The 27,975-nt window shown below is 44.8% G+C and overlaps 1 protein-coding gene across 1 annotated transcript; it reads left to right on the top strand.

Moving 5' to 3' along the window:
- The first annotated feature begins 1,698 nt into the window (after positions 1-1,698).
- ufm1 (ubiquitin-fold modifier 1) lies at positions 1,699-8,471 on the top strand. Its single transcript, XM_064352681.1, has 6 exons — positions 1,699-1,851; positions 1,953-2,009; positions 3,077-3,134; positions 4,028-4,067; positions 4,623-4,655; positions 7,611-8,471. Coding segments are annotated over exons 1-6 (258 nt in total). The 5' UTR covers positions 1,699-1,849; the 3' UTR covers positions 7,679-8,471.
- Positions 8,472-27,975: the final 19,504 nt, after the last annotated feature.

Here is a 27,975-nt window from a genome sequence, read left to right as displayed (position 1 = left end):
GAACCTATGACCTTTCGGTTACAAGCCCAGTTCCTTACCCACTATGTATTTATTTTTTTATTTATTTACTGATCACTGTGGCACTCTTGATGTTCCATACCGATGGATGGTGTCCATGGCGACTGCCTGTGCTTGCAACCAGCCCTGAGCAGTGTGGTACCGCTAAGCGAAAATCATAGGCCAGGTCTATGATACGTATACAAGATGACATATGTACTTTTACATGAGTAGTAGTATATGCCATCTTAATGTACGCATTACCTTTACTCGTTATTGTGTCACCAACGGGAGGTAAGCTGGTACTGCGGGGATATAGACTGGGACACCGGCTAGGTTTTTAATCTCATCTGAATTATCAAAGAGCAAACAGCATGTACCGTTATATTACTGCTATTTAGCAGGTGCTGTTAACCATAGTGACTTACACAACCATACATGTTTACATATACTTAATTCATACAGGTGGACATGAACCCTGAAGCAATTCATGTCAAGTTCCTCACTGAAACAAACTTCCAACCTTCACTGTAAGCAATGTGCCCAGTGTCCTAACATTTTACCCAAAGGTCACATGTGCCCCTAAATTGAAAAAATTTAGGAGCAAACAAATGGGTCCCAATTAGTAGATGTGCTACTAAATTATTTTTCCAGCTTGTAAAATGGGAGCACTGTAGAGGTCCTGCTAATGCCTTGTACAAAAGTCAGTCGGTGGTCCCCAAATTTCACAGCTGAGATGGAGAGAAAAACAACTTGAAAATGTTACACTACAAATAACTGCTGAACAAGCGTTACCGTGAAATGTATTGTAAATCAATGCGATGTATATTAACCTGTAATTAACTGCTAGATCCGGGTCGGGAAGACATTAATAATGCCTACTCCACGCCCCAAGGTGCTTATCTGCAGAATGCAGCTAGTTAATTGGTTTATTGGAAGACAGGGAAGAACTAAAGCACGGGCAAATTTGGACATGCATCCTCCTTTTTCTTCAAGTGTTATTAAGGGAGCCAGCCACCGACTGCCTCTTTGATTTGCCATGTTTGACAAACGACTCTAAACACTCCCAAAATCCTAGCAGGTCTGTAGCGTGTAATGGGACTTATCTGACAAATGGATACCCACAGGTCACATGATCAAGCAACAAAATCCAATATGGTGGCCAAGTGCTGACATTTTGAAAAATTGGGGGGAAATATCACTTATGCACAGTCATGCATTTTGACTTTTTAAAACTTAAAACTGAAACTGAATTTCTGAGTTCCATGAAACATTGCAAACATCACCAAAAATCTTCATCATGAAACGCACCACTAAAAAGCAACACCAAAATACACAAGTTCATCTATTTTAGACAAATATGACATATTAGAGAGATTCGTCTTCAGTGCCGCAGACAGAAGAATCCATTGTGGCCAAAGACAGAACGTCCCAAATTACAGTTATAAAATGTTTGTCATTTAAAATCAAAATGGTCGTGCATGTTTAAATTGAATGTTTTGAGATTTTAAGTTAAAATGCATGACATGAGTCGTTAAAATTCAGAGGTGGAAAATCACGAACGAAAAACGTACTCGCATATACTCTGTGCATTACGGTAAATTTCATTCAGCGAGTTCGCCGACTGCCTTTCAATAAATACACATTTTATGTTGCATGTGTTTGGTTTTTAGATTTTATAACACGCTGTTTATTACAGGGAAAATGTCCCTAACGAAAACGTTTGTATCGTACGCGCATGTCACCTAAAAATAGAAGATCCTGGCTTAACAGAAGGATGACGTGTTATTTCGGGTCCTTTTGACTTCCTGGTCGGTGAGCAAAGTGGAAAAGGAAAACAGGCGATTGAAAAATGTAAGTTCACATGTGTTACCATGTATAGTTTTAACCCGTGAAAAAAATTCCAATGAAACAAATGCGAACGCTTCTGACAGTCGAACTGTTTTCTTCAACAGGTCTAAGGTAACGTTTAAAATCACGCTTACATCGGACCCCCGGCTACCTTATAAAGTGTAAGTGACAGATCTGTAGATCTCAGCCCGAAACAGTGTAGCCGCTATATGTTGGTACATCGCCTATATCGCTACATATACGTATTTCTATTGAGTAAAGCATACATTATTTTACTTGATTGCTAGCGAACTAAATTGCTGTTATTGAAAAATGAATACTTATGCTAGCTAATTTCCGAAACAAACATAGCTAGTCGGCTAATGTGGATGATACAAACATGCCACAAATAAGATTTTGAAATGGTACTGCCACGAGTTAGCTTGATATCTAGCGCTGATTTGATGTGCATGAATCATTTTACTTGACAATTGTCTGTCTGCGCTGTCAGTCTGTTAGCTCGTGAGTGCAGCTATAGCTAATTAGCTATGAATTGTAAGCAATTAGCTGGCTGTTGCTGTTGAGTAACAAGCGAGTGGGCAACAAGCACACAGAAGAATATTATTGGCTGAGTTGCAACACAGAAGGGACAAGCCTCTACTGTGGCTACTACTGCATTGCTGGCCATATGGGTAGAACTGTCGTGAGCATGGTGTCTCGCTAATGAGGCAGCTATGTCTGTGTGTGTCCACATGGTCACTGACACGACGCGAGTATAATTGTACAAAAGGTCCAATCCTGTTTGTTCGTATTATTTAATCAATTTCTTGAATAATAAATAGCGAAAGGAGTGAAACTGCACTATTGTGAATTGTGAGTTCTGATAACCTCTGCAGAAACAGTAGTAAAGTAAAGAGCTGAATGTGATGCCGGTTTAATTTATGTTTTTATTATTTATTTTTGCTATTACATTAGTAGGCCTAGGCCTATAACATTTCATTTTGACATATGACATTTAAGGGTCTAAAGAGGTCTTTATCGCTGCAGTTGGAATTGAGTCTGAGATGAAAGATTTTTCCCCATTTCATTTCAGACCAGTCTGTCAGGTTCTTAATTAAATCCGAGTCGCGCTGAATCCGTTATCCATTATGCATAGGAAGTTGTGCATTTTAATGAACGGAATCAAATTATTGGACTGTTCCCTGCTACCAGGAAGAAAGAATGTCTAAACGCTGCATTTCTGTTTCAGATTGAGCGTGCCAGAAAGTACGCCGTTCACAGCCGTTTTAAAGTTTGCGGCAGAAGAGGTGAGTTTGCTCAAACTTTCGCATGTGCACTGAAGCGTTTAAAACGACTGTCCGTCAGTTCGGCTGGCCTGCAGAGTTTTTTTTACGTGGGCTGAAGTAAATTGCGACAATGGAGCCAATATTGGCTACACGTACAAATTAATCTGGCGACAAAACAGCAACAGATGCCCACAACAGTCCCCAGCTGCGCACTTAAATTTCAGACATTTAGCAGACGCTCTTATCCACTGCCTCTTACACTGCGTACATTGTTATTGCTATTTTTCCTTTACACACAATGCATTTATACAGCCGGATATTTACTGAAACACTTCAGGTTGGGTACCTTGCACTAGGGTGCAATGACAGTGCCCCACCTTGGAGTTGAACCTACAACGGAGTTACAAGCCTGGCACCCTATCCATTACAGAGAATCGTAAAGCATAGAATGCTGAATTTCCCTTTGATATCTTGCCACTGGATCCCGAAAATTAGGTGCCTGTCTGGCGACTTGAATTTGTATTCATGGGAATATTAGGTATACGTTTCTTTCTTTGTTCTGGTAGCTATGTTAAGTGATATTGGACCCAAGTGAGAAAATGTTTGAGTCTCCATATAACTTTGATGTCCCTTTCTCTAAATTTTACCCACACCGTCTCTCAATCTGGAATTCTAGATTTGTGCGCACTCATTGCTGCAACTTCCCGTGCGAGTTCAGGCCAGTTCACATGCTAGGACCAGTGCCTTAACGGAATGAGCCACTCGGCAACCACCTCCACTGCTTTTCACAGGAGACCTGGAGGACTTGCTCGCAAACCCTGGCAGTATGAGACATGGTCGGTTTTGCCGTCACTTGCTTTTCTAAGGCGGATTTAATATTAATAGTCTCTTTTCCTTGTTGCTCCTCTCCACAGTTCAAAGTACCAGCAGCGACCAGTGCCATTATTACAAATGGTGAGTGACCAGCCTCAAAAAGGTTTTTGTAATAGGTTGACTTTATATTTTGAGAAGTAATATTTTATGTCATTGCAAAATGCTTACCCCTCCTCCCAGCAGTGCATTTTTCTGTGCATCTACCCTTGTGGGGGGGGAAAAAAATGAAATGACAGAAATAAATGTGTGCACTGATTTCATAGGAATAGTACAGCCTCAGTGTGAAATATTCACTGCAGATGCCCGCGGTAGATGTTCTGCAGAAGAAATGAGCCATTATCATGGAGTCACACTCCGTTGGACGCATTTAATCATCAACAACTCTTCCTAAATTTAGTTAGATGTTAGAAGTTAGATGATGTGCTGAACATGAAAAAAAAAATTGTTCTCCACCGTTCTTACGACAGAGGTGCTGTGCCTTCCGAGATTTGTTTCTGGGAAGGGTCCTGTTGCCACGTCAGTCCCTGCCGTTGCCGTGTCGACGCGCTAGCTGTCGCTTGCCATTGGCTGGATTCTCAGCGATGCCCATATTAGATGTTGGTTAACGTTCTGCTTTTTGTCGTTTTGTCATTGCAGATGGCATTGGGATTAACCCAGCTCAGACAGCAGGTAGGTGTCCTCTCACCTGGTCTACCTGTCCGCTCTCCATATGCTCCACACCTGGGCCCTCTGTCACAACATAGCAGCCACATTAGTTCTGGTGCGGGTACCTTCCATCCTGGTCCTGGAGAACCGTAGGTGGTCATCGTCCCTCAGCCCTTCACTGACCAATCAGGGCATTCGATCGCGAGGTGAATTCAGCCCACCTGGTTTCATGGGATCTGACCTGGGGCCGATTTTCAGGTGAAAACCAAAATCCAGCAGAACCCTACGGCTCTCCAGAACCCCGGGTTCAGCACCTTTCTGTTCTTGTGTTCTTGAATGGTAACGCGGTTCAATCAGGTGATTTAATCGAGTCCTAAATAAACGTTGTCACTTATCTGCTAAGGCATTTAACATTTAACAACTATTTAATCGCTTAACTTAAATAGGTTCCTGAATGGTGCGCTATTGACTCCATTTCATATATTTCACAGTACTGTATTTTCCTTTTGGATAAATTTTGGACAGAAAGCAATAAGGCAGACAGCCATGCTCAGAGGCTTGTATATGTAAATCTCATATATTTGTTTGTAAATGTATTCACTTTTTCATGGAAAGTAACTTCTAGGGGCTTCTGCGACGGTTGGGTTTGTTTGTGGGGGGTGGGGGGGGGCGTGAATGAAATCCTTTGTATTTTTTAAAATCGGGGAGAACTGAGGCAGTCGTCTCACCGGGGGGGGGGGGGGGGGGGTTTGACAGATTCGCGCTTCTACCTCATTACTCCTCCTGTCGTTTGACTGCAGCACAAATAGTCTGTTTTTCCACAAACAGGCTCATTTGAAGCTGAAATTTTGCTGATGTCGGTCATTTTCTTCATTCATTCTTGCTGGAGTCATATTGATTTCAAGCTCCATTCCCATTTCCATGGACCGTTTTCAAATAATTCTTTCTCCAATATTAAAGTCCAGGCCTTACTGGTAATAATACAAAACAGATTATGATAATTTTAAAGAAAAAAATGTGACTTTGTGGCTTGGCTTTAAAGTCTGAAGATAGATGATTTGGCTCCAGAAAGAGCTGCATGTAATCTGGCTGCAAGTCTGACATCACACCTAGCTGTTAATGCTGAGCAGTAGGCATGACCCTTCTGTCCTCCAGCTGGAAGTGCTTGATACACTACATGGCCAAAAGTATGTGGACACCTGACATCCAATGTCTCGTCCAAAATTATGGGTATTAATGTGGAGTCGGGCCACCCTTTGCTGCTACAACAAACCTCCACTCTTCTGGAAGGCTAGATGTTGGTGCACTGCTGCAGGGATTTGCTTCCATTCAGCCAGAAGAGCATTAGCGAGGTCGGGCACTGATTGGGTGATTAGGCGTGGCTCGCAGTTGGCTTTCCAATTGATCCAATTGTTGGATGGGGTTGAGGTCAGGGCTCTGTGCAGGCCAGTCAAGTTCCTCCACACCATTCTCAACAAAAACATATCTATATGGACCTTGCTGTGTGCCTGGGGGCATCGTCATGCTGAAACTGGAAAGGGTCTTCCCCAAACTGTTGGGGGAGCACAGAATCATCTAGTATGTGACTGTATTCTGTTTGCCTTCACTGGAACTTAGGGGCCTAGCCCAAACCATGGAAAACAGCCCCAGACCAAGAGGTGTCCAGATACTTTTGGTCATATAGTGTATGTGCAATGATATCCGTTGGTACTTTTTATTCCACTAGGAATAGGAAACTCGCTTATCCACCGTGACGTAAACATCTTACGTTCTTTTACATACGATCCATTCATACAGGTGGATATTTACTGAAGCACTTCAGGTTAACTACCTTGACCCAAGGGTATGATGGCGGCGTCCCACCTGGGGGTCATATCTCCAGCTTTGGAGTGTAAAGCCCAGCTCCCTTGTCCATTATGCTACTTTACCGCTCCCTAATGTGCTTTTTTACTTTTAGTCTCCTGTGTTAATATTCAGAGCAGCACATCTATATACAGGCATCACTCACAACAATCGCGAACGGACATGAAACCCATGTGTGTCTTATCTGTGTATGCAAATGTACAAATGCACTTTTCCCTTGAGGGGAATCACTCAACTGTGTTTGTATGTTGCTTAGATGGCCACAGTCTTTCCATGGGCTCCTTTTTCTACAGGAAAACTACAACCAGACTTCCCCCCCCGCCAACATTTTCCTCTTGTGCATTTTATTTAGATTCAGTGGGATTTCTTTCATGACCCTTAACCTTTCATAAGATCATAGAGATGTGTATGAATCTAGATTTGCACAATCTGTAAGTCTGATAATGGAGGGAATCCCAGTGGTATTTCAGCCATTCATATTAACTTACCTTTTCAGAAAGCTAAAGAGGCTAAGAATTTAAACAGTTGGCCTATTGAAAAACAAAAGGTCACTGGAAGATGCTTGAACCAACTGTCTCTCAAGCAAACTAGACTGGTAATGAATGTGGCCTTTGATCTCAGTACAGCTCCCTTGAGGAGACAGTGTGTGTGAACTATAAACTCACCTCAACAGTCAGTTTGATTTATTTATGTTTTTCCGTTAAAAAAATTGTTATTCTGTGACAGCGCCGTTTGTTGCGATGGTGCTCACCTTTCCCCTTGACAGAGCTGGAGGATGTGTTGGTTTTTATTGTTAACTCGGCTCTCAATTACTACAGCTGATTACACCGTTAAATCACCTCGGATCTCTCTGAGCAGAAAACAAAAGCCAAGGGCGAGGAGAGAATGCCGGCGATTTATTCCGTTGGTTTTTAAACTCTGGCGGTTGTTTTCGGTTGGCCGGATTTTTGAGCGCTTTGCTTTATTTCTGTACACATTTTTTAAACGCATGTTCTGTAATAACACGCTAGGTCAGCTGGTGCGTTTCTCCGTTCGTCTTCTTCCCTAACCACACTCTCCCGCTCTCTCTCTCTCTCTCTCTCTCTCTCTCCCCCTCTCCCCTCCTCCTCCTCACAGGAAACGTGTTCCTGAAACACGGCTCGGAGCTCCGGATCATTCCCAGAGACAGAGTGGGAAGCTGCTAGCCGCAAACCGCTACGGGAAAGGAGTGGAAATGGGATCATGTCTGACATTTGCTAAAGAGAACGGAAACAAAAAACACAAAACCCCGTTATTTATTTTTTTGGGGCCCTGAAATGACTCCTCTCGCACGTTGGCAGTTCGGTTCCGTGATGTGTCGTTACGCTTAGCCGACCTGGACTGACCCCCCACAGGCTGCACAAAGATACTCCCACACATTTTTTTTTTCGACATTCAGACATACACGTACATGGAGGAGAGGCTGGGGAGAATGCTTACCAGACACGTTGAATATTACATTTCACGGCCGCCTGTAGCGGCTGGAACGGTTAGATGGACAGGAGAGTGGCGTAGTTGAACGTGAACGTGTTCAGGTCAAACGCAGCCTGTGATTGGCCGAGCCATGGCGTTTGGCGTCTCCCTCCAGATGTAAATAAGGAAACCTTTTGGGAAAACCTTGTTGTGACGCCCCATCACTATTACACTTGTTTTGTGCTGAAGTTTACTGTCAAAGAGCGTTTTCTGTATTTACTTTTAACAAGTGGCTTTGGCTTTTCTCTCTTGTCTAACAAACTGATAGAATTACTTGTTGCTGGTAGAAAAGCCTGTATAGTATTAAACGCTTCTTAACAGCGTCCTAACACGCCAATTTGTCACATAAAAATGGACGTGTAACAATCATAGAAACTTATTCCAGGGTCCCTTCATTTAATTTCAGTTAATGTCATTATGAAAATGTGATTTTTTTTTTTGTTTAATTTTACGAAATACAATTAAACATTATGGCAAAACAATGTACGCTGTTCCTCTGTGAACTTATTTGGAAATGTGTGTGGAAAATATAACCATAAATATCTGGCGTAAACCGGGCGATGAAGGGGTCAACATGCAGGTGTTCACATCACTTGTTCTGCTGGTAAAAGCTACTGCCTTTATTTGTCATTATTCCCTCTGGAGATTTGCATTGTATGCATAAAACATCCACTTAATATTCTGTAAACCCGGCAAAGAGTGGGGGGGCCTGGGCGTACGGTGATGATGCGATATGAACGGTAAATGGCCGCCCCCCCCCCCCCCCACACACCACACACTAGAAACCAACCGTTGAGCGTCCAAGCATTCGTTTGCGATAATGGAGCTCCTTTCATTCGTTATAATCAAGAGATGTGTCTTAGCGCTCTCTCTCCTTTTCCCTCCTTTTCTTCTGTCGTTAAGCAGAACCCATTAGGCCTTAATTCAGGCCTGACGCTGTCACAATGCAGCACACCCACCTTCACTTGCGTTTGCCGTTTTTAACGCGCTCGCCATTAGCGCGCTCAGGCCTACCTACGATGGGCGTCTTAAAGGACGACGCCGCTAATTATCTTTTTTTTTTGTATCGTTTTCGGTATGGTGAAAACACCAAAATGTTTTTGAACAAACTCTCAGTACTTTTCGATGTTTTCCTACCCCATTTAGCGTCAACCAGGAGAGCCGTTCATTTAAAGTTGTCTGTTGAAGTCATTAAATGCAGCTCAGAAAGACATATTTTCATTTTCAGAAAATGCAACCTGTTATCACGAAAAACACGGCCAGTGTAGTCATCACCACATTTACTTCAAAACGGAGCAAATTGTTCCTTTCAGTGGGGACCATTATCAGTATTTTGGTGCTGCACCAAACTACTTATCGAAAAGGCGATCGTCACTACAAGGTTGTTTCGGTTAAAAAGTACAAAGGCCAGTTTCTTCGTGACGGTGAAATATGCTGACCAAAGCAACAGTAGGTTTTTGACTTGTTTATACTTTTTTGGACAACAATGGAGTTCTATGACTTCCAGCCAAAATTGGGGTCGTTGAGGGACAGTGTAATAAAAATGTTCTGCAGTAAACCTGACAAGGACACATGGTGCACGTAGGGTCATAAGCACTCTTTCGAAAAGGGGAAAAAATCTGGAATGGGCTGACGTGTGGCTGGGGTATATGATGAGACACCCCTGAAAAAATCAGACGTAGGGCTGACGTGAACCTGGTTTGGCCCGGAGAGGAATAAATCAGCGAGGAATACGTGCACAGAAACGGGTGAGTGTCACAGACTGGATTTGAAGACGCAGCTGTGGAATTCCAGGGTAGAAGGGCAGGTGGACCACAGCACAAGAGGCCATCAGCCCACAGCTACGGGCTTCACCTTGTCCCTTTACAACAGGACCAGTAAAAGTGTTGGGGGGGGGGGACGACTAAACTGATGATGTCAGTTCAGGGGCGTGACCCAGAAAAGCCCCTCCCACTCCCCAGGCCCTCCAGTCTGGCTCCGCCCCCACTCCCCTATCAGAACCACCACTCTCCACTCACATAAAAACTAAACTGTCCTTAAAGAATGGAAAAACTAACAAGCTCCACCAGCTATACTATTACAGACATTACTGACAGAGGTATGTTTTATGTTAATCTCCTTTTTTATATTCCTGGCTTTGAAAGCTAATCAGTATTTGAGCAGAGAAGCCTGCTTGTGATTTCTGTTGGCACAAACAACAATCAAAGCCTTTCATATAAAAAAAAAAAAACAGGTGGTTCAAAACAAACGTGAAATGAATCTAATCGCAGGCATTCGCTGAAAACCTAGCAGAAGGAAAAGCTGCTGCCAGCTTTTACGAAATGCAAAAAAATACTAAAAACTTGCACTTTTCTTACACAGCTTAAAAGGTAGCGCGTAAAGATCTGGACTTGCAGCCCAGCTTGTAGGAGTACGTCACTTTCCCATCTGGGCAAGCAGCTAAGCTTTCATTCCTTTATTAAATACCCAGCTCTCTGAATGGATAATGCACAGCAAATTAACTCCATAAACGGCCTGGGGTAAATCCATCTGCCCAGAATATGAGGAATTACATTATCACTTCATGCTCCTAACCCATTGCTTATTACTGTCCCAACAGCTGTACCGTGCTGCATGAGTATGGGCTTGCTCCCTCTTTCAACCATTTACTCTCTCTTCTTCCTCTCTCCATCTTCGCGCTCTCTTTTTGTCCCTCCCCTCTCTCTTTCTTCCTCTTTCCACCGCTCCATCCCTTCCTCCCTCCCTCCTCTCCATCCCTTCCTACCTTCCTCTCTCTTTCTCCCCCTCTCCATCCCTCCCTCCCTCTCTCCATCCCTCCCTCCCTCCCTCCCCCTCTTCATCCCTTCCTCCATCCCTTCCCCCTCCATACTAACTCAATTAAGGTCACTTGATGGAATTGACCTATCTACAGTTGCAGGTTCCCGCTTCCTCCTTTCCATCTCACCGCTCTGCTCGACACGGCTCACGTCCCCCTGGTTACCGTCTCACACGACACCGCTCCTTTTCATTTACGCGACCTTTTGTTTGAATTAGAACTGAAAAATGACTCGTATTAATATTCCGTATTAATCCCTCGCGTTTCAACGTCTATTTCTGTAAATGTCAGAGAGGTGTGTGCGATGGCACTCCAAAGCTTAATTTTACACTTGACGCCGCTTAGAGTGAGTCAGCGCTCCCGATGGAACCCAGGGCTGGGAATGCCGATCACATAGTTGGTTGGCCACTACAGTAAATTGAAAATTGTTTCTCAGTTGCAGGATCAAGTTACAGCTGGTCTTGCTGTGCTATTCGCACTTGAATATAGCTACCCTGTGAAATATATTGGCATATTTCGACCACTTAACAATGTCACTTTTAAGAAATGTTACAACTATACAAATAACAACAGCAACACAGATTTCGAGTACTTACCCAGGCTGGTTTTTATAGGCTACTCTAATGCCAAGACTATGTTAGGCTAGGCTACTTTTGTTCAGCGAAGCGCTGTCCCAGGCGAAGGATTTATTCAAACGAGTCCATTAAGGCCGCGAGTGATTCGTAATGCAGACGTCCTTGGCGAACAGAAACTAATGGAGAGTGGTCGCTGAAAGCTTTCTTCTTTTTTTCTTTAGCTTGGTGGCGTTCTGCAGAATACGGCTGCGGGCTTAAGCCTCTTCATAATGCGACATATTTTAGGCAACATCGTCCAGAAGTAAACCGCTGTAATCATGCGTTTCAGCGAGAGATGACAAAACTCCCTATTTTGCCATCTACCAGTCTTTTTTCTTAATGCACCCTAAACCAAATATATGATCTTCTCAAGAGCACGTAAAATGAAGCAAGTAATATGTAGGCTACATTAAGTGGTGTCTAAATTGTGAGTGTAAATTCCTACAAGAATGTAGGAATCTGGATTGATACGAAACTATATTTTAATACACATATAGGCTTGAAGAATTAACAAAACAAAACAGTTCAGAATTAAAATAGGATTTTTATATAGAAATAAAGCAAAAAGCCATGATTCAACTCTCCGCTCTCGTTTCAATGGAGCAATTTAGAAACCCCTTATCAAAAAAAGTTTTATCCTTCTCTTGTTCATGTTTTAATTGAACAACTTGTGTTCGGATAAATTGTTTTATCGCGCATTTATGGAATAGTTTTATTGTGTGCTCCCTTGTTAAAAGAGACCCTTGTCTCAATGGGATTCCCTGTTTAAATGAAGAACATTATGTTCCTGCATCTGTGGGTAAAAGACGGGTAGAAAATGGAGCTTCGTTTCTTTGTTTGTTTTTAAATTGCATGATTATATTGCAGCGGCAGAGGTGCAGTGAGGTCACCAACATCGGAGAAAAAAACGACACCGTTTTATTTCAATATTTTTCTTTTGACGGCAGACGGCGTGGGACGATTGACCCCGCTATATTGATTTCTCTGGACAGGGAGACTTCTGAGGGCTCGTTATCAACTGAAGACCTCTTTCTGGAGAGACCTACTGCAAATACCGCGCCATTGAAAGCTATCACAGATTGCCTACTACAGAGTGCAGTGTACAAGGGCCAATCAGGATTTGAGGCATTTGATCTTAATTACTTAATTATCTTAATCGTTAACACGTTGTTATGTCTTGAGTGACAGTTATAATCCACACATATACCCTTGATTAAAATGCCTTGCTGTGGTCTGATGCCGTGAACTAATACTGGTGACAGGGCTGGTTCTACACATAAGTAAAAATGGTGGTCGGCTAGGGCGCTGTCCATCTTCGGTGGTGGGGGACGGGACGGGACTCTCTTCTTGCAAGCCCACCAGCCTATGCCATACCGCCACTACAGCTCATCAAGAATGCTGCTGCCTGACTCGTCTTCAACCTTCCGAATTTCTCTCATGTCACTCCCCTGCTGAGGTCACTCCACTGGCTACCGGTCACCACCAGGATCAGGTTCAGAGCCCTGACTCTGGCCTACACCGCAGCCAACAGGACAGCCCCCCTCCTGCACGCACATTCATGAATGCTTCTATTAATAATGACCACCCACAGGTACACAGGTACGGTGTGTCAGAACGGTTGCAGAAAGTGCTATGACCACGACATAACAGATGCACACTTTGTGAAGCTTTTACGAAGGCTCCGTGAAGCTCTTACGAAGGCTCCGTGAAGCTCTTACGAAGGCGCCGTGAAGCTCTTACGAAGGCGCCATGAAGCTCTTACGAAGGGCCATTCGTAGGAAGCGCCACCGTCTAAGATAAGCTAGTGGCGCGGAGTGCATTTGCTGTATTGACCTCCTCGGTGTAGCCGTTAAGTGGCTGTACTCCTCCTCAGCCTTACGCACCCGGGCTCCGCCCCCGACCCGCTTGTTTGGCGCTCTCCGTGAAAAAGGACAGCGGTAACGGCGGGATTTCGGTCTGTTCGGCGCTCCGCGGGCGAGGCGGGCGAGAAGGCGGGAAGCGGGGGAGAGAGGCGGCGGCAATTTTCGCAATTTTTTCGCCGAGCGATGGAAGGGCTCTCGAACCGAGCCCGGTGCACTTAGCGAAGCTTTTATCCGCACGCACAGCCTCTCTGGGGCTGGGGGGGGGCGGGAAAAAAGGGGGTCGTTATTTTTTTCGAAGTCAAGCCTCCTCAGATCGCATCGCTCTATCAGCATCCCCCTCTCTTTTCCACCCTCTCTTCACCTGCCCATCCCTCCCTCTAATCGCTGGTCTGCCTTCGCCTTGTTTCCCCCAATCACAAATCGCTACACGTCTCTATTTTATTTATTTATTTATTTTATTTTTTTCAGATTCATGATCTGATTTGCTGCCAGCAGGAGATGGGGAAGCTGATCTGCACTTTTGAGAATTTGTGCAGGAGAAGCCGGCCTAATTGGCCGTGACCGTCGCCGCACGCGCTCGGCGAGATTGCAGAGAACCGCGCCCGCGGCGCCTCTGAGCCCAATCGCTTCCGTTCATTAGCTTGTGTACGGCAGCAAAGCTAACGCACAAGGTGGGGCTAGAGAAATACCCACTGATTAGAACCACGGGTCTGGCTTCTGCCAAACACGGGCCTGTTGTTTGGACGGCTTTTTCCCAAAACGAACAGATATCAGGACTGGAATTAACGATGAAAAGAAGTCCCTGGAGTGGTGCAAGTGAGTAAGCGCTGTTGCCTCACGGGAAGGGGGTGTCGAGTTCGAATCCTGACCTTCTGCGTGGAGTTTGCATGATCTCCCCGTGTCCTCGTGGGTTTCCCGCCAAGCATCCCAGTTTCCTCCCACAGTCCAAAGACAGGCAGGTTAGGCTAATTGGAGACTCTAAATTGCCCATAGGCATGAATTTGTGTCTAGGGTGCATTCCTGCTTCTCGCCCATTGCATGCTGGGATAGGCTGAATGAAGGCCCTCCCCTCCCCTCATGACCTTGACTAGGAATAAGCGGTTTAGGAAATGGATGGCTGGAAGAATTTCCCTCATGCGTTTATGATAAAATGGAAGCTCGCCACTGTGTTTTTTTTTTTTTTTCTCCCCCTTTCAGAAAACGCTCCTGACAAACAGGCAGCAAAGGGCTGGCAAATGCCACTTCCTGTCTGTGTGTGTTTCTTGCCGTGGGATTTAGGCAAAAAAGGGCAAGAGCGATCAGCTCACGCGTGGAGACAAAGCCCCCGTTTCCACGGCTGCCAGTCTGGAGCGGCCCCTTCCTCCTCCTCGTCAGAAAGAGAAAGAGGGCGAAGAAGGGAGAACAGGCCAAACAAAAAGAGCGCATGAAAACGAATAAATAAATGAAAGAATAAACATAGGAAGCTTACCGTTATTATTAAACCGCCGATAACTCAGAACGATAAAACAGAGCTGCCGCTTTTAGCCCACAATCTGAGCAAATATAAACACTATGCACATACGGGCTTCTTTGTTAGTCTAACCCCCGCAGACGTAAAAACATAAAAGCTGTCGCTGAAGTATGGCAAATACATTTAGCTGTGGGCACACACTGTGCCTTATGGGCACTCCCTATTGCTGTGTGTGTGCTGTGCGCGGCACAACACATCTGCGTAATTATGGGGTTCCGTTCACCCCCGCGGTTGCCATGGTATCACAAGGTGCCAAGGTCACGAGCAACGGAGGCTCCGGAGTCAGACGTGCGTTCTCTATCCCCCGTGCGTTTAAAATGTCGCGTGGCAAAGAGAAACCACGCTGAGAATTCCTGCTTGAACCAGCCTGAACTGGTCAAGCTGGTTTAAGATGTGTGTTTTCCACACTTCTACCTGGTTTTAGCTGGTCGACCAGCTGTTCACCAGCTGACCAGCCCGCAGTTCACCCGTCTAGCCACCAGTTTACTCTCTACCAGCTTTAGTTGGCCGCAGACCACTGGTCTTAGCTTTAGAGTTCTCAGCTGGGCAGCCCTTCACCATCGCTGTAGATTTTAGGAGACGTGGGAGGAGACACAGACAGGGGAGACCTGGTCTCCAGCTCCTCCCTACATTGAGTCACTTTATGACCATGGGCCATGTCTTACTGCTTGCACCTCCTGACAGTGGCAGTGACAATTCTGTGTTCTATACCTCTGTGACATCATCAGTCTGTGCTGCAGATCTCACAGATCAAAGATCAGCTTTAGCTGAACCTTGTCTGCATACATTTGCAGACATGGCAAAAAGCACACTGACTGCATCAGTGATAATTTATTTGGCCCCTAAATAGTGTTGTATGTCTCCTAATCATTTAGGCATACATAATATGCATGTATATGTATTTGATACATATGTACGTATTTACTATATATATATCAATATATATCATTTTATATTGTTTTTATATATATATATATATATATATATATATATATATATATATGTGTGTGTGTATATATATATGCACTGGTTTCTGTACTGAGGGAGATATGCTAAATGCACTTTGGCTGGTATCTCATCGTCATGTATGTGTTCCTGGGTCTTGACTGGTCTTTTCCCATCTCCAATATGACCTTTTTAAATGGAGGGCATCTTATCTTCTGAGCCCCAGTGGAGTTATCCATTAGATTTCATTTTAGATAGGCTGTCCCAAATGGGCTGGCGTGTATTTGAAACATCCAATCAAAGACCAGCAGCACGGACAGGGAAGGGTGGTGACAACGCTGATTACTGAACTGGGCACTGCATTTATCTTTTTTCTGATTCTCTTTCTCTCTCCCCCTTCCCTTCCCTTCCTTCCCTCTCTCTCTCCCCCCTTCCCTTCCCTTTCTCTCTCTCCCTCTCTTGCTTGTGCCCTCTCACCTTCTCTCTCTATCACTCTTTTCTTTGTCTTTTTCTCTCCATCTCTCACTCTCTTTCTCTTTCGCTCTTCCCCTTCCCTTCCCTTTTTTCTCTCTCTCTCTTGCTCCAACCTTCTCACCTTCTCTCTCTGTCATCTATCACTCTCTTTTCTCTGTATTTCTCTCCTCTCTCACCTTTTCTCACTCCATTCTCTCTCTCCAGGTCTTGTTCTCTCATTCTCCTTTTCTCTCTCACTCACTCTCTTCTCTCCCCCCATCCCTTGCATCACTGCAAGACAGGTCTCTCTCGAATGACTGCGAGCGATGTCTTCTTTGCATGAAACCACATATTGCGGCTGAATCTGTGTGTATGGCCTGCTCGGCACGGGAGAAGCTACACGCAAAGTACAAGACTGCCATCTGCTGGACTCAAGTAGGTATTGCACTACATGCCTCGAAACACCCCGTCGCATGCAGCCTGAAGCAATGGTTCTCAGACTCGGTCCTGGTAGAGCCAATCTCTTGCTTAATTAAGGTTGTTGAACACAGCCTTAATTGTGTATAACAGCTTTCATAATTTGTTCTTTATTTGTTCTTTAAATAATAATACAGTGCAGGTTTGGCTTGTTATCATTTGTTTTGTTTTTTAACTTTCTACCAAATGGTTAGTTTCAGTGGCCAGGTGTCCACACTTTCACCATTTAGGAACATAATGATTCACCTCAGTCTTTAATTTGATCAGTTAAAAAAAAAAAATCTCACATCTTTTATGTACTTGTTTTCAATATAGCATAATAATCAGTGTAAACATTGCACATCGAGTCTTCATTGTACGCGTAATTATTTCTGACACAATGCAGTTTAAACAGGTAAATAATCCCTCAAAGCATGAAAAGTGTCTAATTAAGAATAAATGAGCAGCTTGTTAAAATTCTGGGATTGCAGTTGTGGTTGAAACAGAAACCACCGTACACAGGGGACCCTGGAACCACTCTTGTAAAATATGCCACATGGTGCTCTGGACATTTAGCAATGTGCTGTTAAGCATTAAATACAAAAGTTTTTTTTTGCTGAATTGATGTAGATGGAAGTTATGTCTGAGGTCACCTCTGTTATTTTAGTTCTGTTTATTCTGTTTACCCTTCTTTCATTAAAAATCACAAAGTACGATGGGGTTAAAACGGTAAAAGCCTGCACAATATGGTTCACGGTGTTAATTATCTAGGTCGCAATTCCAATCGAGCATAACTCCGGAACTAGGTTTATTTCTTGCACAGATATGTGGAATAAGGGCCTTGTATACATTATTATTTGGGTGTAAGCACAGCATTTGGGTGTAAACACAACATATAAGTGACAACTTTCTTTTCATGTAAAAGTGTGATCCAAATATGTCAACCTAGGGGCGACATAGCTCAGGAGGTAAGAGCGGTTGTCTGGCAGTCGGAGGTTTGCCGGTTCGATTCCCCGCCCTGGGCGTGTCCCTGAGCAAGACACCTATCCCCTAATTGCTCCCAACGAGCTGATTGGTATCTTGCGTGGCAGCCTTTCACCGTTGGCATGTGAGTGTGTGTGTGTGAATGAGAGGCATCAATTGTAAAGCACTTTGGATAAAGGCGCTATATAAATGCAGTCCATTTACCATCAACCCCACGTAGGAAGAGGAACAAAGATCGTGCCTCCTGGAACGTCGTTTCAACTTTTCATTTCACTGCCAGGGTCTTGCCAAACTGCTGACACCGAATAAACATATTGTGTATAATAACCTGGAAGATATTGATTTCAGAAGAATTTTTTTTTTTTTTTTCAGAAAGATTAAAAAAAATTTTTTCACAAAACTTCACACATTTCTGTCAGATTCTGCGCCACTGCCAATTTAATACTGGCACTAACCTGGTTTCTATGGAAACCTTCAGAACTCAGAATAAAAATAAAAAAACATCCACAAAAACAAACATCCTTTGCTGTTAAATGAAAGAGTAGAATACAGAATTTTAACATCGTTTTTTTTTTCTCTTTTATGTATGAATCCATTTGACAGTTTAACCTGTTTGTTGAGCCTGTTTTCTGTTTTTTTTACAAGCAGATACAAAGTTCTTCATTTATATGGTAGCAAACACGTCTGAAGGCTAATTATGGAAGAAATGGAAGATAGAACTTGAGGGGAAGGGGGAGGAGGGGTGAAGGAGGTAGAGAATGGAGAGGGGGAGGATGTGACACAGAGAGTGAGATGGTGGTAATTAGTGTCTGGTGAGAATATTTGGAATGGGGGGGGGGAGGCGAGCGTGCTCCACCTGTGTGGTGAAAGGCTCGTCTGATTGTAGCTATAATCTATTCCAGACTCACTGCAGTGCAGTCTGGGATAGATTAGAGCAATAAAGAGCTTGGATAGGACACAACGGTTCTAAGCTGTGTGTGTGTGAGTGTGTGTATGTGTGAGTGTGTGTGCGAGTGTGAATGTGAGTGTGTGTGCAAGTGTGAGTGTGAATGTGTGTGTGCATGTGCAAATGTGTGTGTGTTCATGAGCGCTTCTGTGTGTACATACTAAAGAATGCCTGTGTGTACGTGTGTATCTATATATGTGTGTAAATATACACTTACATCCATACACACATGCACACCTATGCATGTACTAGACAGGGTGTGTGTGTGTGTGTGTGTGTGTGTGTGTCTGTGTGCGTTTGTGCATGTGCCTGTTTACAGCTGTGTGGCTGTGAGTGCTATTATGGTGGAATATGTATTGTAGACACAAGATAAGTCTAATGAGAGAGCGAACACGGCAGCGTCAAGATTACATTTTTGTTTAAAGGATCCAGAATCCCCTCTCCCTTCCATCCCTCATCTCCAACCGTCTTTCTGAGTGTCTGCACAGTAATTGTAGGCTGCGGGCCACAAAAAAATGGAAGTAATTTTCCCGATAAGAATGTGGCCGTTTGTTCAGCGGCGAGCAGTCAGGCTTTAGGGATTTTGAATTTACAGAAAATCTGACGGGTCTCCAGCGGGGGCCGATGTTTATCGTTCTCCATTTGGCGTAATTGCTAACATCATGCGGTTTTGACGTAGGCCTGCTCGGTATTAAACGTTACACTATCGTATATGTAATGATTTCCTAAATCGTCTATGTTTCTTTTTTTGCGGGAAAAGCTTTATTTTGTTTATTAGTTATTTATAGTTCTGACGTAAGGGTTTGGAATATTAACGAACTGCATTTGCCCAACAACTTAGCAAACGGTAATACAACCACAGTGAACCTCGTTGTGATCATATGGCCTGTTTATAACCACAGACATCGCATACAGAACATTTTTGTTATAAATGTCACAAATGATTCGCATTTTGCAGCTTTGATATTTTCAGGTAAATAAACTATAAAGCGCAGCACAGTCTGTAGGTGAACAGCCTCACCCGCTGTCAGTCTAGCGGAACAGTGCAGCTCAGACCATGAGCATTTCACGGCCAAGATTCTCCCTCGTTTGACATTCTTTCGCTCGTTCCTTCTCAGCCAGAGCGGCATCAACGTGCGCGCGTCCGTCTGGCATCTCCGAAGAATCCCGTTTGTGTTGTCCGGGGACTATAATGAGCATAGTTTTGAAGGCTGATTTACTGGATCTGGACTGGAGGCTCGCCTTTGAAGTTATTTACCTGCCAGTTGTGCGAGATCGCGGCGTAATTGTGGGAAAGTCCGCGAGGCGGCGAGGACCAGCTGCCGCTCTCCGGGATCTAGGGGACGGGGCGGTGTGAGAAACTGCCGGCCGCAGCCTGTAAATAGGACCAGTGCCGAGGGACCGGGAAGCGGGGGTGGGAGTGGGAGGCGAGCTTGTTAAACTTTACAGCCGTGCCTGTTCCGTCCAGCTGCCGGTCGCCGCCGAGGGCTTGGCCGGCGCTTCTCATTAAATCCCGTTGGAATGGGGGCGTATCCTTTAATTTTCACGCCAGGCACGCATAAATTGGTGTATTCCGAAGACGTTCACACGTTTTACTCGGTGTTAAATCTCGAGCAAGCTTTTACTGGCTTGGAAATGTCTTGGAAATGTAAAATGATTATTTTCACTTTAAGAAGTAAAAACGTTTATTCCAATTTTAAGTGACTGATTCTTGTTTTTATTTCCATTCAATTCCAAGCCACCTTCCCTCTTCCATCTCTTTACAATGATATAGGCTACCTGCAGTAGGTCCATCTAACACCTGTCTGAGCTTTAAATTGCCGTTATGGGATCTGAGCATCCGCAGCAGAGCTGTGCTATCTTTAAAGCTGATGAAGAGCGTTCTCATGCTGAATGGCGGAATGAGGGATTGACTTCAGCTTATCGCCCTAAAGGCCAGACCAGAGCACCTGCATGTCCATGTCACCCTCTGATCTGCTGGCTTCTAGAGAGATAAAGACACCCCCCCCACACACACACACACACACACAGGCACAGGCAAACACAGACACATAGACTCGCACATTCACACGGATACACACAGGCACACATTCACACAGGCACGTACACACACACACACACACACACACACAGGCACCAGAATTAATCTACATCACTTTCTGAATCCTGGGCACCATGGTTACACGCCAGTGCCCCCCGTCCAGAGTAAACTGTGGCCAGTGATGCTATTATCTAATAATAACACTTCACAAGAGCATCGTCTCCCAGCGTAAGACAGATAAACTACCCCGCGGATGAAATAGGCCTGATAAGCTTGACAGGTTGTGACAACTGGCGGACAAACAGCTGCAACACAATGACGCTGCTGTGCGTTGCTGTTTTGGAGGAGACATTCTGTTTGTTTTGGGGGTTTTTTTTTCCACCCTGGGATATTTTTTAATCTATTTTTATGCGCCTTAATTTCACAGCTGTGAGGCAGTCCCATCGCGATGGCATCTCCTGTCAGTTCTGGAGAACACAGACGTGCGTTTGTCGCGGGTGTAGCTCGGCTAGTTCGCTAGCGAAGCCCAGTGAAGGTGTGGTAAAGCTGGTTAACGCGCTGGGAGGAGCGAGAGACCCGGGTTCAAATCCCACCCCGGACTCGGGCACAGCCCGTTCGTCACACGTTTGCCTCTCCCAGAACGTACGCACGCGCACAGAGTGTATGCGCAAATGGCACACCCCTGTGAGAGAGGATCATGCATTTTAAATGCCCGGACACCGGAGGCGCTGGGGGGTGGGGGGGGGGGGGGTGCTGAATTGCAGGCACATGAAGCCTGAAGCTGTTTGATATCTGACAGCCCCTCTCTGTGCCCGCCAGGAAACGAGGTCATAAACGCAAAGGCCTGCTGTTCAGCCTCTCTCGTGATTGGCTGCCCGTACACTGCACCGTCCCTGGTCACATGTGCCAGGCGTGCGCCTCACCATCACGTTTTGCAGACAAAAGCAATGGAGTTCAGAGCGACAAATCCAACCACACTTCACGGGATGTAACCAATATTTTCTAACCAATCCCTTTAAACCCCTTGAAGGCAAAGGCATGTAAAATATTCCACAACGTCCACATAAGATATAAGATAAGGTCTACTTTTATTGAACCCCGTGGGGTAATTCGTCCTCTGCATTTGACCCATCCTAGCTCCTCAGGAGCAGTGGGCACTGCAGCCACAGTGCTGCACCCGGGGACCAGCTCCGGTCCCGAGGCCAGCGCCTTTCGTCAAGGGCGACGGCAGGAGCGCCTGTGTGAGAATCAGACTCACAGGTGAGCTAGCACATCCCCGACGGAGCCCGTCCTGTCTCAGCAGGCGCTGTTCTCAGGTGCTGAGGTGAGAAGAGCCTTGAGATCTCGCCACATCAGACCATCTGGAACCTGAGACTGCACTGCTTCTGCAGCGGGGATCATATCTGAGTAGGAAGTACATTCACAGTGAAGGTGCTGCATTGTTCTCTGAGTTCAACAAAGGCCACGCAGGGACATGTTCATTTTATTTATAATTGCCTAAATTTACTTAATTACTAATTAGGTATTAGTTTACCTAAATTTACTTAATAAATATTCAGTGAATTTTTGTCGGTATATAGGCCAAGGGTGTCCAATCTTATCTGAAACGGGCCGGCGTGGGTGCAGATTTTTGTTTTAGCCCAGCACTAAGACACCAGATTACTACTCATCAAGGTCTCAACTGAAGACTACAATTAGTTAATTAGTTGACTCAGGTGTCTTAGTGCAGGGCTAAAATAAAAACCTGCACCCACACTGGCCCCTTTTAGATAAGACTGAACACCCCTAATATAGATCTACACATCTTCCTCTCTTGATGCGTTTTTGTTTTTTCAGCATCCATTTCTGTGTCCTTGGCTCCAGAGAGCAGCACATCTGCTGAGCGAGCAGCACATCTGCTGAGCGCTGTCGTGAGACCCGTCAACGTCGAAACGAGTGTCCAGCTCCGCGGCCCCCCCCCCCCCCCGAGGAGATGACAGATCTGCGAATCGCCCTGGAGACGCGTGTATCTCCGTCCCGGGGAAGTTTGTGGGTCACGGGTTCTACCCCAGCCCCGCATATTGGCCTTGTGGGACATCCCGTTGCTCCAACGCATTTGCCCGTGGGTAGAACCCAGGTCACATGGGGGGGTCAAGGGTCAAGGGTCAGAGCCTAGCGCAGCTTGAGGGCATTCCACGCCGTGCTGCCTGAGGATTTCTCACTTCGGCCTGGAACCTCGAGCCAACGATGATCGCCCCGTATCATCGTCAGGGGACGATGTTGTGATGGGACTGTCCTACATCTGCCTCCGGGCATTCCAGAGACACCGTAATATACCCCAGGGGTCAGCAGCCCTGCTCCTGGGGGGGTCTTACGGGTCGCTGCTGGTTTTCGTTCTCACCGAAAAATCAGCAACCGATTCACACCCAATAAAGCAGGCGAGAGAAAGAGCAATCAAATTTTCCTAATTTCATAACAACCTCTGCTCCTAGCTATCTAGTAGCCCAATTGCTTATTTGATCTGGCAAGTTTAATGATGTCATAGGCTACAGCCGCAGACTGTGTGTATCCTTATATATGTATCCTTGGTGAAAACATTACTGTAGTCCTGTGTAGCATTGAACCACTGGTGTGTACACCCGTTTAGAAATTTAAGCCAGTCTAATTAATTGGAACCAAAAAAAATAAAAAATAGCATGCACACTAGCCCTCCAGGAATGGAGCTACGTACCCCTTCTCTGGAACATATCACTACACTATGCACGAGCATCTTCAAAAGATGTGTCACTTGACGACCCAAAAGTTCTCTTTTAACTGTGTTTTTACTCTCTGTGTCGTCTTGTTAATGTGTGGCACGCTGTTAGCATGGTTCCCTAATGGAGCTTTCTCTCGTTTTCATGCTCCAAATCTTCTTCTGTGCTCCATAAAGTACCAGATAAAGACTTGTGGGAAAAAAATAAAGATACACTGGACTTTCAAGTCATGCGACCCTGTCTGTTTTTTTCTTTTCTTCTTTTTCTAGAAATTACAGCAATTTGTAGACATGCAACAGAATCACAGCAGCTGCTAGGCTGACCTATTTAACAAACATCCAAGCGTCTCCACCGTGAATTTTCTTTCCCCTAAAAAACAAACTGGACAATTGCTGTATGCGGGGCTCAAAATGACAAGAGAACGCGGGAGAGAACTGCCACCTGCCACAGGTGATTTAGTGTCTGAGGTGCGACAACAGTTGTCCTCCATTAAAAACGTTAAAGATGAGTAATTTCTCTGTGGCTGTAAGTGCAGAACAAGTGTTTATATTGTAGTCTGCCTCCCCCCGTTCCCCCCTCCCCCCATCCTCCTCTCTTTCTTCATAATTACAGAGCGCATTGTGCTTCTGAATCCACTGCTTTGTCGAGCAGCCTCTGATTATGAGTAGAAGGCCTGCTTTGAGCTGCAGAACCTGGGAACGTGGCCAGAGCAGATGGGGACCGGCAGTACCTGCGCTTTTTCGGCTGGTCCCGCGGGTACCCGGGGTCCTCGCTCACTCCACGGGCGATCGAAGGGAAGGGCCCGTGCCCGCTGGTGCCCCCTGGTTTTTTTGGGAAGTGCAAAAAGAGGGTCCTTGAAGTTTAAGCCCTATTTTTGGGTGCTTGGGTGAAGGCCTCTTCAGTGGGGTGGACAGACTGCAGAGCAGCAGATTTCTGTACTGTGGGCTGCAAGTAATTCAGTGATTGTAATGCTGTTGGTACACAGGGGGGTAAAAAAAAAAAGGGATACATAAAATATCCTCTTGCAGAACAAAATGTACCCCATCAGAATGAAATCTATTCTCTTGGAGTAAAATGTGCGCTCTATCCAAATAAAAATGCACTCCGACAGATGTTATTTGATGGTAGCCATTTTGCTGCGTGGTATATCTTATGCAATTGGGCACGTATTTTTTGCAGCTTGTTTATGGTGTCAGGTTGGCATGGTAACCCTACATCAGTCCTTTATGGATGCTGCACATTTTGCGCTCTCTTCGTCTGGGAGTATTCTTAGCCAGCCCCCTGTCACCGTTGCTCGTGTCACTCAGGTGGATTCTAAATTAACCTGATGTAAAGGGTTTGAATCGCCAGTCGCACCAGGTTGTATATTCAGCGAAGTGCATTTCGTAAGGTTGGAAGGAAGGACCATGATACCTCTCTCTCCCCAATGGCCAATCATAACTTTATGATGTCACTTGTATGGCAAACTTGAACATCTTCCTCCTCCATCTTCCTTTTTTTTTTGTCTTTACTCTATAAAAGTTTTTATTTTTGACTTTGGAAAAAAAAAAAATCCAGAATGTTACAGCGTGTTTATCTGGATGAAAGTGTCTGCGCGTCAGATAAATTCGGCATTGTTGTGACACGCTGTTCTTTGCCAGTGTGGCACTTCCTGATTTGACTGAAGGCACAGCGTGCAGTAACTGTGAGTTAATGGGAAAAAGAGAAGGAATGAGACAAAAACGAGACGTTCTAGAGCCGGAACCCTGCAGGACGTGCCTCTCCAGCCGGCAGACATGTCCTTCAACCAGCAATTAGTACAGCGTGAGACTGTGCCACCAAGTAGGAAGTGATGTCACACACACCCGCACCAAGTCACCCAGCAAACCCACTCTGCAAAGTTAGGTGCTCAATTAGAAGCCATTGACTGGCTAAAAAGGTTGCACACCTTGTTTCCACGGCTTAAATTGGAAAGGAAGACATGAAAACCAGCAGGGGCTATAGCCCTCCAATTCTGGATTCTGGGGACCCCTGCATATTTATGTAGTTTTCAACAACATTTTAGAGAAGATTTAGAGAAGCAGAATTATCAACTCTTTAGCCTGTCTCTTAGTTGAAGTTAATGTTACTTTTTTTAAAAATTTGATTATAGTGTTCTAACACAGTTTAGGAAGTTTCTAATACCAGCTGATTTAGCAAACAGCATGGGACAAGTTCGCAATACAAGGATAGAGGACTTCTTCTGAGAGAGCCTCTCTGTTGCATTACAGAATAAATAATTTGACCTTCAATAAATTGACTGTGTAGACACAAACCAGCCAGTTTAGTCAATATATTCTCAAGGTTTCCAAATGACGTGGTGCATAAATTTTTTTGTGAATTTGTGAAATACCACTCAAACCATGTGCAGCTTATTTTCTGGTCACATTCAAACGATGAAGCGGACGCTCGGTCACACCAACAACCGTTTGTTTTTGAACATGTGCATAATTTACACAGATTTATTTTAATACAAACCTTCAAAATAAAACAACAACATTGTTTGTTGTGCCCGAGAGGCATCGTTAACAGAGATTCTTCACTGCGTATATATTTTCTCCTCTCCGCAAATGCCTGGGGTGTGTCGAAAAGTGCTTTTTAAAAAAAATAAAAATATTTTTACCGCTTCCAAATTCCAGTTTTAGCTCCAGTCCGTGGGGCATGTGTTTTGGTTTTGAGGCCCCCGACCCGGTAGAATTCGGGAGCTGGACGTAGGATGTTGACGGACAGGCACCCTCCCCGTGACCTGGTTTGTCCCTTTATAACGTCCTGTTATGAACTACCCAGTGGGCGACGGCCTAGCGTGGTGCTAAGGGAGCTGGGCTTTTAAATCAGCAGGTCACTGCTGCACCCTTGAGCACAGGCACTTGACCCGAGTTGCCCTAGCGAACGCCCAGCTGGGTGTATGAATGGGCTGTGCGCGTTAGCGTTAGCCACGTTGGCCGTTCTGAATGACACCATCCGCTGAGAAGCCCAAATGAGTGGTTCCTCAGCCGTTTTGCATGGGGGGGGGGGCCACAATGGAACAACCGGGGACCCCTCTGACCCCACTCCTCACCTGGGAGCACCCCAACCCCGAGAGGGAGGGAGGGAAGGAGGGAGGGGTGTAAAGACAGAACCGGAGATTTGGAAAAAAGGGGGAGAGGAGGTGGAGTTAGGGGGGGTCATGACCTTCGACCTTCGGAGGCATGCTCTGCTTACCGTTCCCCAGCCAGTCACATGACACACGTGTGAGCGCAGCGCACACTTCCTGGAGCAGGATGCCAATCGAAGCCACATGGTCCATTCTGCGTGCCCCCCCCCCCCCCAACCAGGACGCCCCAGACCTCGTTCACCTCTGGACCGCAGTGCTTCCGTCTGATTGGCTGCCGCCGTCTTCCCAGGAATTACAAAGCTTCCCTCATCTTAACTCCAATCAGACCTGCTTCCAGCACTTTATTCGAAATACTTTCAACACAATTTAAAATTCCTGCAGTCTGCCACCAATTTTCCGTAGATAGAATTCAGAAGTTTTTAAAAAAATATATGATTCCTACAATTATACATTTTTGATTAGGTAGCATGCATCATTGAAAATTCCCAGTGTTTTCTTTTTAATCTAATCAACACACGAAGAGTTAACATATTTTAAAAATATACATTTGACCTTTGCAAGTCCGTTTATAATAATAATAACCGACCCTCAAACCGCCGTTTACGCTCAAGGGTTATAAATTGTTACTATGTAGGTGGAATACCTTAAACTTCCCCAGCAGTAATGAGCCATTTAACACCTTTAAAAGAGTTTAATTTGTAAACCCATTAACCGCGTATCACAAAGAAGTCAAACCTGAAAGACTGCACGCAATTAGTTGCTACTAATTCAAGTTTTGCCATGTTGCAAAGAAACTGTTTTTTTTTTGTTTTTTTGTGGTTGCTTTTAATTTGTTTTTACAAATTACTTTAGCTCAGTAATCTTGTCTCTGTGCCAGATTGAAGGAACTTGCATTAGACCTGATTAATGGTCATTTACGTGAATGCCTTGGGGGAATGGCTGAATGTCCGTGAATGTTGCTCCAGGTGGAGCTGTGTCTCACCAGGGCTAGGATTTGAACTGGTGACCTTCTCTGGTGAAACCCTGTTCCCAAACTGACAACCCTTCTGCACCAACTCAAGTAACCCTTTAAGGTGTCAGATCACAAATACTTAACTGAACATTCTGAATGCTGATGCAATCACTACTAGTAATTGAAAGCAACGGAATTCTAGAATTATTTAATAAAATAACATTCCAAAAAACCTACTCTTCAAATGGTTAATACTCCATGCTCCTGAGCCCAGATTGCCAATCCAAGAAAATTTCAAGAACTTTAGGAACATTCTGCTAAGATACCCATTTGGCTGTGAGATAATATCACGATGAAGCTATTCTCCAAACAGTCTTAGAATTTATTTATTGTTTGAAACAAGTTCCACAAAAGTGACAAGAAAACAATTCCATGCATGTCACAGACAAACAAGCGGATAATGTCATGAAGGCTATGTGTCAATAGTTTCTACATTCTGTATGAAGGTACTGAAATGCCATATTTGTGGAACATTGCTAACTTTCCCAGTAAAATTAATACAAATGAC

The sequence above is a fragment of the Anguilla rostrata genome, chromosome 9 (genome assembly GCF_018555375.3).
Source record: "Anguilla rostrata isolate EN2019 chromosome 9, ASM1855537v3, whole genome shotgun sequence".
Lineage (NCBI taxonomy): Eukaryota > Metazoa > Chordata > Actinopteri > Anguilliformes > Anguillidae > Anguilla > Anguilla rostrata.
The sequence above is the reverse complement of the archived record's forward strand: the minus strand, read 5'-3'. Positions and strand labels throughout refer to the sequence as shown.